Source organism: Aphelocoma coerulescens, chromosome 11 (genome assembly GCF_041296385.1).
Source record: "Aphelocoma coerulescens isolate FSJ_1873_10779 chromosome 11, UR_Acoe_1.0, whole genome shotgun sequence".
NCBI classification, from domain to species: domain Eukaryota; kingdom Metazoa; phylum Chordata; class Aves; order Passeriformes; family Corvidae; genus Aphelocoma; species Aphelocoma coerulescens.
In genome coordinates this window covers 4,556,589-4,568,623 of record NC_091025.1, presented here as the reverse complement: position 1 = coordinate 4,568,623, position 12,035 = coordinate 4,556,589, and the positions used below count along the sequence as shown (strand labels likewise).

General features: G+C 39.0%; 1 protein-coding gene across 8 annotated transcripts in view; it reads left to right on the top strand.

Moving 5' to 3' along the window:
• Positions 1 to 8,555, top strand: part of PLCG2 (phospholipase C gamma 2) — a 79,380-nt gene extending 70,825 nt beyond the window's left edge. For all 8 annotated transcript variants that reach the window (XM_069027197.1, XM_069027198.1, XM_069027200.1 and 5 more), the window contains 4 exons: positions 1,100 to 1,267; positions 1,578 to 1,666; positions 5,048 to 5,232; positions 6,010 to 8,555. In XM_069027197.1, the coding sequence (XP_068883298.1) occupies positions 1,100 to 1,267; positions 1,578 to 1,666; positions 5,048 to 5,232; positions 6,010 to 6,052 (485 nt within the window). In that variant the 3' untranslated portion in view covers positions 6,053 to 8,555. The remainder of the gene's footprint in view (positions 1 to 1,099; positions 1,268 to 1,577; positions 1,667 to 5,047; positions 5,233 to 6,009) is intronic.
• Positions 8,556 to 12,035: the final 3,480 nt, after the last annotated feature.

Below are 12,035 nucleotides of genomic sequence, written 5' to 3'. Positions count from 1 at the left end.
AAGTTAACTGTAGCTCTGGACTGATGAGTCACAAAGTCTTGTTCTCTTGCTTATCTCGGGGCCTGTTAATTTGAGAAACTTCATTGTATATCAAATTTAGGAAAAACACTACTGTTGTAGTTTGGGGGGAAAAAGTCCCATTCTGTTATGTTGTTGCCCATGCATAAGTTTTGTGCATTTGCATATTTTAAAGAATTACTGTCTTGAGAGTGCCTCCAACAGTGCTAGTCAGTTCCCAAAAGTCTGGCCCAAATGGGGAGTTACTACTGTGAGATCCAGACTGTGTTTATTGAAACTGAGGTTCTAAGACTGGCACTCCCTTGGAGACAGCTTGGGTGTATAGGGCTGTAAAAGAGAGTAACTTGCAATGCATTAGAAGTCTGATCAAAGCTCAGTCCTGGGGAGTTCTGGATAAGGAATGTGTTTGTGTTTACATGAACTTAAAGAGTACTGAAATGGGACAATATTTCAGCCACTTCATATTTCACCATTTAGTATTTCTGGATGCAACAGTGTTCCTCTGGTAAAAAACAGGCTTTGGTTCTGATTATCCAAACCAGTGATACCAGTGGAAAATAAACACAGAATCAGAAACAGAATGTGCATTGTGGCTCCTCAGTACTTCAGAGAAGATGATTATGATTTAAACTTTCTGTGGGAAGTGACCAAGAATTTAGAGAGCGAGCTTCCTGGCTGTGTCACATATAGCAAATCTTGGTGTTCTGTACATGACTACAAAAACTGGGCCAAGGTACATTAATCTTCCTAGTGCTTTTCCTGCTTTCTCTTGGATATGGAGTGTGAGGCTTACAAATATGAGAAATAATTAGCTTTCTTTTTTCTCTTTACAAATACATGTCCATGAACGAATACAAATAATAGCTTTTCTTCATGGATTTTCATCCCTGCCAAGTTTCCTCCTAGTTCTCCCACCAAGTAAACAAATGCAAACTTTCTGAAGCAAGGTTACAACATAAGACAGATGGTAAATAGGATTTTTGGGCTTCTGTATCCCTAGAAAATGTCCTGGGATACATACCCATATGTGAATGAAGTGAAATTATTGCTTCATCCTGCAAATGTTTCCTTTTCATTGCAGATGACAATGGCCTTAATCCAACTTGGGCACCTTATGCAGAGCAAGTGAAATTTGAAATTTACGACCCAAATCTGGCGTTCCTGCGCTTTGTTGTTTACGAGGAGGATATGTTCAGTGATCCCAACTTCTTAGCACATGCCACTTTTCCCATCAAAGGAATCAAATCAGGTGAGATCAGTGGTTATAAATGAGGTGCTGTTGAGCATTATTGTACTGTGCCAGATCTGCTGCCAGACTCCCTCCTGCCTCCATGAAGCTCCTTCCTCTGGCTTTAGTTTTCAAGAGCATGTGAAATCAGGTGTTTCTCAATTTTGCTAGTCTTGTCTTTTGCTTCTCTCCAACTGCCATAGCAGACCCTGCTCTCAGCAGAGGAGCATTTGAACACTGAAGAATGTTCACAGTGTGCACCATTTCTGTGAGTGCAAATTCCCCCTTGATGGACTCTAATTGCCCTTTGTTTTCATTCCCCCTGCCCCAGGTTTTAGGTCAGTTCCTCTCAAGAATGGCTACAGTGAAGATATAGAGCTGGCCTCGCTTCTGGTGCACTGTGAGATGCAACAAGTTCTGGTGAGGACCACTGGGGTTTGTTTTGTGCACTTAGTGTGTCTGTTATCAGTTCTTTGTGGAAAGCAGGAACTGAGGATTCCATTTTCTGTTCTGTGTCTGATGTGCCATTGTCAGGCATTTCTTCTGCAGGTACTGGGGAAGACAAATAACACAAATTGAGTTACTCTCCCTCTGGGTGGACAGATTACACGGTTGTTAAAAGAAATAATGCACAAACAAAGCCTCATTACCTCCAATAGTTTTTGCTGTAACAGCATGGTCGTTGTTTTTCCTTGTTAACTGACTGATGCCATGCAAAGCTAGCTAAAATCAGCTTTGGCTTCATAGAATCATCTTTTTTTTAAAGGTCCTACATAAAAAGAAATCACCTCAGCAATAGAAGATAGTAATTTCTCCCACTATTTCATTAAAATAAACAACCCAACAAGGAGAAGACATATCTGGTTCTTAAAGAACTGCTAATCTGCTTCTTTTAAGCCTCTCTAAACACCTACTTGAAGTAGTAGTATTTTAAAACACATAAGGGAAAAATAATGATGCATCCTTGCTCATGAATGCAGGCATTAAAGCAGCTGATCTGTGAACAGTGTTTGTTGGTGTTCCAAGGGTGCTGCTGTATCATGTTGATTTGAAGGATATTTCTCAGAGTCTTTCTCAATAATATATTACGTAATTTAAATATACTTGTGATATGATGAAAGTTCAAAGATGCTTCTGGGAAGTGGCTGTTTCAGGGTGCTTTCCAGCACCCTTCTGATTCAGAGAAAAAAAAAAAGTTCAACTTCTTATTTGTAGTCTGTCAAATCATTCAGGCCCATGCTGCACTTCACACCAGTGTACATTATTTTTCTGATTGAAACATCAACTTCTGTGAACTCTTTAGTCATTATGTCTCCAGAGGGATTTGTGCCTGCAGTTGCATACACTGAACTGGGAATTTCTGAATTCAGTCACACTGTTTTTCCCAAAGGAGTGGAAGCCTTTTTCAAACATCCTTTGTGGAGGTTTGTATGAAGCCACCTTATAAAACCTGATGTAAAAGGACAGCATGTGCAATGACAGTGTTGAAAGCTGTAGTAGGTTCCTGTAGGTTCCTTCTGTGAGCCAGCCAGGGGTTCTGAGAGCAGGAGAGGACTAGAAGCTGAGCCCAGTGGTGTGTGTGTAAACAGGAGACCTGTGTCCTTTCAAGGTAATATTTAAATTGTTCATATTTCACAGACTCGAGTCTGATAGAGGAGGCCTGGGACACTGCTGGTTTAGGGCTTGCTGCCTTTGAGAAAATCGACAAAATCACCATTGCCTAATGCTGAGCATGGACATCACTTGTGGATGCATTGCAAATCCCCCCTGCTGTGGTTTGTCTTCAGGAACCCAGATCATTATTTGCCTGGGGCAGGAGCAGCTCTCAGAGTGTTGTTCACAGCAGCAGTCTGTCCCCCAATCTGTCAGCACTGACTCCTTTGACAGTAGCACATTTCACACTCTAGAAGCCCCTTCTGCTTGTTAAGCCAAATGAAGATGCAGCTCAGCTTGGTGTTTTTACAATGCCTGGTGTCTCTGGGTGGTAATGCAGTGGCAGGAGAACTTCCAAAAACTTCCTTTTGTTTGGCAGCCTGCAACAAACCCAGGCTTACTAAAGTTGTCAACTCTAGAACTTTTGCCAGATCATTCAAGAAGCATCAGAAAAGATCAAAGCTGCCTCTGTTTCTCTGCTTCCTTTTAAAAAGTGATGACCCTCCATAAAATGATACCATTTAATAACAGGCCTGTTTATATACAGAGCCCATCTGTGTGCTCTTGGAGATGAAATACAAAATTATAACGAGGAATTACAGATGGCTGTGGAGTTTATTAGGAATAGTAAAGCAAAAATATTGTAGACATAAGCATGTACATTTGTGAATTATTATGTGGGGCCTTACGCAGTTCCTGTACAAGTTAAACAGGTTTTTTGATATTGTAGAAATCGTACTATACTGAGGTGGTTGTTATATTTATAAGCATGTCTTATTTGCTTGAAAATTGATTTACTTCCTTCAGAAAGTGTATGTATTTCTTCAGCTTTTTCTGACTACAGTCAGCCTCAATGATACATACGTTCTTGACTTAAAAAATGAAGTGGACATCCTTAAATGCAGTTTAAGCTTAACCTTTGTGGATACATTTATTTACAAGAAGTAACAGTAGTATATATGCATCTTGATGATTACACCTGCAAATTGGTAATTAACAATCTGCATTTCCTTTGTGATTTGGGAATACAAACTTTCCTACCCCTTTACAAACAAAAATTAAATAAATTACTCTTAAAATATTAATCAGTAGCATATCACTGAGGTTGTTTCAGTTGCTCCAACCCATACCTGCGTAGGAATGTGTTTCAGGAGGAAAAAGAAGGTTTAGGAAAGGATCATGTTGCTGTAACTGAAACCCCTTGGGTGTGTTGCTAAGCTATCAATTTTCCTAGATCTGGACTGAATGCAGAAAGAGGCATTCTTATTAGTATGCTGCCTTTCAAAATGTTTGGATTTATTACATTTATCGATTGCATGTCATTCCTTGTAGAAGGAGTATCTTGTTTTGCTGCTGATGTGAAAATTAAGACTTCAGTCCTGCTAGTTCTATTCCCCACTAGTAACTTCATAAAGAGGCAGCTTTTGCATCCAAAGTTTTGAAGTATTAAAATAATTTGAAGTCCTAAAGGGAATCATGATGATTGTTTTATAGTTGTGGAATATTTTGAGACTTTCTACTGTGGGCCACAACTGAAACGCAGACTTACTCAGTTCCTTTGCAAGTACTGAATTGCTGTAGTTACATAGAAATGCAGGATCTGTCTGTCTTTCTTGACTGTCTGAGTACTTGCTGCTGTTAGGGGTCCTATTTACCAGTCAGTATTTTGATCTTTAGTCTGTATTCAATAGAAAATCCCCAGGATTGTCACCTTGTCACATGATACATAAATATGATGGAAGAGCCAAAAATGAAACATTTTAAAAATGTGTTTTTAATATTATTATAATCTGATAAGTCATAATGATACACTATTTTCTGTTCTCCCCTCGACAGACTGACATGCTCTATTAGGGAAAACTACTCCAATAGAAGTGTTTAGATACACAAATTTTGTGACCTGTGCTAGAGCGTCCCTGATGCTCCTGTCAAGATGGTATGGCTGGTCAGACTGTGGGGCTGAGGGGTTTTTTTAGTGCTTTCTAAGTTAGTTTGTTTCCAGAAACATTCCAGAAACATCCCATCAAACTAATCTTATCAAACATTCTATGCAGCTATTAAAATGTGGTTAGGAAAACAAAATAATGCCCCAAACTCTGTTGATTCTGTGTCATTTTGGGAACCTTGATTTCCAATATTCCTTTGAAGGAAAGTGAAGAAGAGCTTTATTCCTCATGTCGGCAACTTCGGAAGCGCCAGGAGGAGCTTAATAACCAGCTGTTCCTCTATGACAGCCACATGAACCTAAGGAATCCCAACAGGGATGCTATACTGAAAGAATTCAACGTGAATGAGCACAAACTACAGATATATCAAGAGACTTGCAACCGCAGGTGAGTTGATGATCATCCTCCCTTCCAAGGCAGCTCTGTCTAGACAGGATTTATGGTAAGGAAACCTCAAATATATCAAAAGGAGCATCTAAAGGGTTGTGAGGGTAGAATGAGCTTGTCTGAAACAAGGAAGGGCTGCAGAGAAGCCAGGCTGGGCCTCAAGCCACTAGAGGCCAGCAGAAGCTGTGGAATGTGTGCTCAGTGACAGCTGCAGTGATCACAGTGACACTTGTAATCCTGTGAGGTTTTATATCCCTTTCTTCTGCTTTCTGGGAGGAAAGCCTGGAAGTATACACAGACAAATAAATAAACCTCTTCATTCTTGCTGCGCTATCAGAGTTATGTCCCTGGAAATGTCATGCACATATGAAATATGTGGGAACAGATACACAAACCACAAAAGATAAAGCCAGTATTGAATTGTAACAGCACAGCATTGTCAGTTCAGTGTCAGTACATTATCCAGAGTTTACGGGAAGGTTCCTTCTCCTTGGCCTGCCACTTTTGGGCTGAGTGTGAGGGAGATAGAGAGAGGCTTCATGTACCAAGAGGAAGTTTTGAGTAGATCTCAAGACTTTAAATATTCTTACCCTTTATTGTGTGTGCTGAACAGCTGCATGAATCACTTGTTTGCTCCCATTTATTGAGGGAAAAAAATGGCAATGCTCATTGCTGATATATTACTTACCATTGGTATCCAAGTACACTGAACTTGGTAGACTGTTTTCCTCTGAAATTCCTTTTAAGCTTGACTTTTTCCTTTTCTTTTCCCTTAAGATTAAAGGAGAAGAAAGTTAGTAACAGCAAATTCTACTCTTAGAGCCCATCATTCTTTGATGTGGGCTTTATGGTGCAGTTCAGGAAGAGATGAATTTCTCCTGGTCATCCTACTCAGCGACGGTTTCATCAGATGGAATGACTGGAAGAAGAGGAGGAAGAGGAAATACGGATTTCCTTTATAATTTCTTCTTCTCAAAAAAATCTGTTTTAATACCTAATAATTTATATTCTGTACAAAGCATACCCTCTGTGCAGGCCAGAGCTTCTGTGTATTCAAGATTTTTAAAACTTGAGGATGTGTAGTTGGATAGACCTCACTTCTCATTATCAATAGCTGAAGTACAAGTATAAATCATCTCCTGTATGTGTGTACACAGGCTGAAGATAAGACAGTCACAAGAGTTTGCATGCATGGAATCACACCACTTTAACAACGTGGCTCCTCAAGATTAACTAGTAGTGAGTTTTTAATTTATTAAATGCTGTACAAGCACTTCTACACCAGCACTGTCATGTCATGTATGTTACAGTCCTCAAGGCAGCAGATTGTGCTGCTGATACTGTATAAAATATTTTGGGCAGCTATTGTCTCTTATTAAAAGTTTTCTCTTACATTTTTGAGAACAAGATAATATGTTAATTTTGTTGAAAGCAAATACCCTCTGTGACTGTAGTTGTGTTTTTTCTGCTGATCTCTCTTTAAAGGTTTAGGAAAGGAGCAATGTGTGAACCTCTATTCATAGCTCCTGTGAATTTGTGTTCACAGCCTCGAGGCACTGGGAGGAGAAGTTCTAAGATATGCAGTATGAGATAGCTGTTTGTTTGCAGAAAGGGAAGGTATTTAAAATTCTGAGAAGCACTTACTTTTGTACAGTATCATTTCTGCAAATCCTTTCAGCTGCTAATGTGCTTAGAAATGAATTTTTAAATGAACTGTCAATTTTTAATCTTGCAATCCTACGTAGATGATAGTCAAATGATAGTGTTCTGTAAATGTAGACCGTTTTCCCAAAATGTAACTAATCTAAGAATGAGAGTGTGCACAAATACAGAGGTGCATCCTTCTGGTGCCTTTAATCAAATCAAGAACATGGAGCTGCAGATGAGAATACTTGTTAGATTAGCAAGAGTATTTTCGTGCCAGAGCAGAACTAAAGTGCTTCAATGGAATATTTACCAGCAGTTGTCATAATTTCTATATGTGTTGGTCCTTTGTGCTAGTGCTGTGTTGTTATCATCAAATTCCTGGTTGTCTTATCTCTACATGGGTGGAGTTTTGCTATCTATATTCCCAGCTTTAACTTCCAAATATGTGCAGAGGAGTTTAGCTTTTGGAGTGACTGCCTGAGGCACAAAATGCTGCTTACACAGAGTTGCGCTTCTGATCACAGAGGACTTGCACAGATTTGGGATTCATGGCCTGATGCAGCTGCCTCAGCAATTTTCAATTTCTCTTGCTCCCCACGCCACGACTTCTGTTGTTTCAAGAGGCTCTTAATTGATGCCACTGTGCATTCACAGATGATGGCTTGAGAAACCCCCTTGAGATTTCAGCTATTGTGTAAAGACAGTCTTGTCTCAGAGATGAAAGTGTTATAATGCTGTATCCCACAAAGGGGTGGCTTCTGTAAATGTTTTATTATAAAGAAATTAATTACTAAGCACCCAACTGAAAATCAGAGAAAAGTTAAAGGCACTCCTCTGCTTTTTCATCCTGTCTGAAATCTCTTCAGTACCCAGCTGTGATTGACCTCTTCAAGGAGTAGATAGGTGCAAACCCTACTCAAACAAAGAAAAAAATCTCATCAACTGTGGATTTGGGAGATGGAGCTGTAACCCAGACTGTTGTATAGAGCTGGTTTTATCTTCATTATCCAGGTCTGGATTGTTCTGCTTGTCAGAATTCTTTTTAAGCTCAGTTCCAGAGCAGACCCAACCAAACTGGCCATTTGTCTTGGCTTCCTTCGTTGGTGTGTGTATTCCTGACACAGCACAGCCACTGTGTGATGGACACAGGAGTGAGTTCCTTGTGCTGCTCTTGTGCAAATATTTAAGAATTAGCACATTTTGTTGTCCTTGAAAAGTCCTGTGCACATTCTCCACACATGCACGATGTCAGAAGTTATAAGAGGCACTCCATCAGTGTTTATGGAAATGCATTTTGTTTTACAGTAAGACTTTTTCCCAGACTATGATGTTACACTGTGTGCAGAATGAAAATACTGCAGTGACTCTCCTGCTGATTTGCAAGTGGTGGGGAAGGCTATGTTCTAACTCTTCTCTTGGTTCTTGCATTCTGTGTCTTATCTCCAAGACTTCACCTATCAGTTCTTCCTCAGGGCAGACTCTGTAGCAACTTTTTCACAGTTGCAACTGTTTGAGTATGAAAGTAGGTTTGAATGTGTGTGCTAATTTTTTTTAATCCAGGAGGGAAAACATTCATAAATTTTTGAAGTTAACAACTGTTAAATTGTTATATTATTTTAGAAACTGTTTTAAATCATTGAAATAACTTATTTTAATAAATAATTTTTGATATCTCACATTAATGTGAATGATGCCAGGTGCTTCTTTGTTTAAGCATTGCTTGTTGAATTTCATTACTTTTGCCAGTCATTTGAAGCAGTGAGTTCTTACTGAAAAGTGATCTGCTGGTGTGGTATGGTGTGCTTTGCTAGAGGTTGGAAGAAGGGCATTTCTGTGTTTTTAAGATGAACTGACTTAATGATTGTTCCAGTAGACAGGGGTATCATTGCACTTCCTCTGGCTCCAAACACATGAAGCAGAAGGAAAAGGTCAAAGATCAAGTTTAACTTGTGACTCCAAACCAACCTTTTTCAGTGAGAGGCAGATACAAACTCCAGCTCTAATGAGAATCAGATTTGTATGAGCTTGAACAATAAAATCTGAGCAAGGCAAAGATTAAATTTGTGGTAATTTGGAAGAAGAGTAATATTGATTTTTACCAAGAGGTTGCACGGGGAGAACTGCTGCTGGGTGAATGCACTCTGCCTTTTATGTGGTGATTTCTTTAATTGTTGGGAGTCTTGGGAACAAAATTTTTCTCATCTTTTGATCAAAATTACATGCTTATTGAACATGAATCAGTATGAGGTGTCTTCAGCCTAATTCTTCTAGGAGGTCATTAAATCAGCCAAACGGTCTTTATCACCATTGCATTTGTAAATATTGGTACACATGAGTTTTGAAGTCCAAAAAATTGCTACATTTCAGTGTTTTGTTGCCTGTATTCTCACCTTTTTTCCACCCCAACATATGTATATATTTCTCTGTTAAAAGCATTTTGTTTGTTTTGCAGTTCTTTAACCTTGGAGATGGTGAGATGGTGTGAGCTGTGCACCAGCCATTATCTTAAAATTCTCCAAACCACTTGGAAAAATCTGAATGTGGTGGGGAAGCTGAAGTGCAGTGGTTGAATTCTGCTACGGTCATGTGTCAGCATTTTTAGTGCAGTCCAACTAGTTGGCTTTGTTCCAGACTGAAATTCCATTTATATAATGAGAAATAGAAGTTAAATATAATGAAAATTAATCTTCAGAATCAGTTCAGAGATGAATTTATCTTCAGATCCATAACAGTATTTATAAGCATGCCCAGCTATTAGTTTTAAAAGAATTTAAATTAAATTAACAGCAGTTTATTCATTGCTAGTCTACATTTTTAGCTGTTACTCCAGCAAAACAGGGAATTGTGAGCTTGACTAAAAAAAGCAGTAGTTCCCCCAACACTTGTGTACCCCTGAATTGCAGTTTAATCCCCAGATCTTTTACAATATGTGTAAATTATCAGTGTTCAGGACCCTTTTCTCTGAAGATCACATAGTGAATTATTAAATATGCCACTGTATTTTGGAAAGTATGTGGAAATCAGTAATAAATAGAAACAAAGGGACATTTTGGTTGGGTCCCTTAGGAGAAGGGCCTGTAAAAATCTGTTTGATTAAGCATCAAAAATAAATATATTTAAATACACATGAAAAGTATAAGTTTTCATGTATATCTGGAAAATTTACACATTGACATGCTGTGCCTGAGGTTAAGTAGCTGACCAAATATTCTTAAACTATTCACTTTAAACATCAGCAGCATTCATTATAGTGAGGCACCTATCAATTGTTCAGTAATTTTGAGGACCAGGAAAAATTGAATCTGAGCTATATTTTCATTTTTCTCTTTCAGTTTTTAGGTGCATTTCTGGTATTTCAGTTTCAGGAAACCAGGTAATAAATTAAAACCTGAAAAGAGACACAACACTTGAATTAATTACTCTAATTTACCCAGCAATTCATGCAGGAGGAGTAATGACAAAAAACAGGAAAAAGGAGAGAGAATTCTCATTGTAAAATACTTCAAATAGAGCAGCTGTGACTGTCCCTACTGGGATGGAATTTTCAAGCAATTTGAAAGTATCTCCTTGGGCCACAGACTGCCTGTCTTCCTTTTGGAAAGAGAACCCTATCCTTCACCTCTGCTGTGGTCAGGACTTAGGTTTGTTTAATAGATGGAGCTAATTGACATGGAATTAATGAACCCCAGTGCACCGATGATGGCTCTGGGGTGTGTCCCCACATCAATCCCGTGTGCTGGAGCACACTCATGGAACATTAGGACAAAAAATGCTCTGTTATCGGAGAGTTCTGTCCTTGACTCCAGGCAGATGAAAAGCTTCATGTGTTGAGCTCAGCTTCTGCAGGAGTTGTGGTGTTTGGGGGTTTGTTGGGCTATTTTTGGCTTCTCAGGAGCTGCTGCTGCTGCTGCTGTACCTCAAAAGCTGTCCAGGGCCTGAACGTCAGCCAGTACCGACAGCATGGATTTAGAATTCATGGCTTAAGGGACCCTTCCATAGGTTTTTTTCACTAACCCCATCGTTGAGAAAATTATAAATAGCAGGAGCTGAGTTTTGCTAAAAGATTACAAATAGCAGAGAAAAGTCCTCTGGGGCACAGGAGTTTAGTTCCCTATGTTAAAAACAATTTTTTTACAAGACTTAGAATGAAATACTGACGCTGTTTCTGTGCAACAGGCTTGTGCAATTTCTTCTACATTTTGGTTTTGTCTTCTGCTGGCATTAAATTTTTAAAATCTCTTTCTGATAACATTGTGTCAAAGCCAGAGAACTTAAAGGGGAAAAGAACAAAGTGGTTTCTACTTGAAAAAAAGAGAACTGTTGGAAAGAGAGCATCGGCCCAGTGCTTTCATGAGGTCATGACTGTCTTTTTTCAGTTTTATTAAAAAGAAGGTTTCTTCTTTCTGCAGATGATTATGTATATTAATGACTCCTGGAGAGTGGCCCTTGTGCCATCAGCACTCAGTTGGAGGCACATAAGCTCTTTATAAGAGAGTGCAACACTCCTGCTACACAAACAGCTTATTTGCTATTAGAGAGGGGAAAAAAAAGTGAGTTCTCTCTTGAGCTGTCCCTCAAGCTAAGTATTAAATTTAGTTTCTTTCATGGTGTACTTACTGGTAGGGGAATGAAGGAGAAAAGTCAGATTTCAAGCATAAAAATACAAAAAGTTATCAATAGTGTGGGCTGGGGTTTTTTTAAGGTAAACTTCTCAGGAAGAGAACTCAACACTCAAAAAATAATGCTGTCTTCAGTCACCATGAGCTACAAAAATCTGCATCTTCTAAGCAGGGGTGGCAGTGGACTCCTAGCTTGGTTCCTCTATTTAGGCCCTCTTCTTTTCTGAGAATCTTTTAACAGTGCAATGGAACTCTCTGCTTCTTCATTACTTCCCCATTTCAATTGCAGCAGAGTTTAACAGAAGTATCTGGAAGTTAATTTAAGATCAGTGTAGCTTCAGCTATTAAAATGGAAAGACTAAAGAGGTGTTTGAAATTCCTCAAGGATTCTGCTTTTATCAAGGAGTACAGAAGCTGTAATGCTGATGAGTTAAGGGAAAACAACTTTGTGTTTAACATTTGAGGTGAAGTTTCTCAGTTTCTGTATTAAATTGACAGAGAGAGTTGCTTGGAACAGCAGTGACCTGTATTTAACAA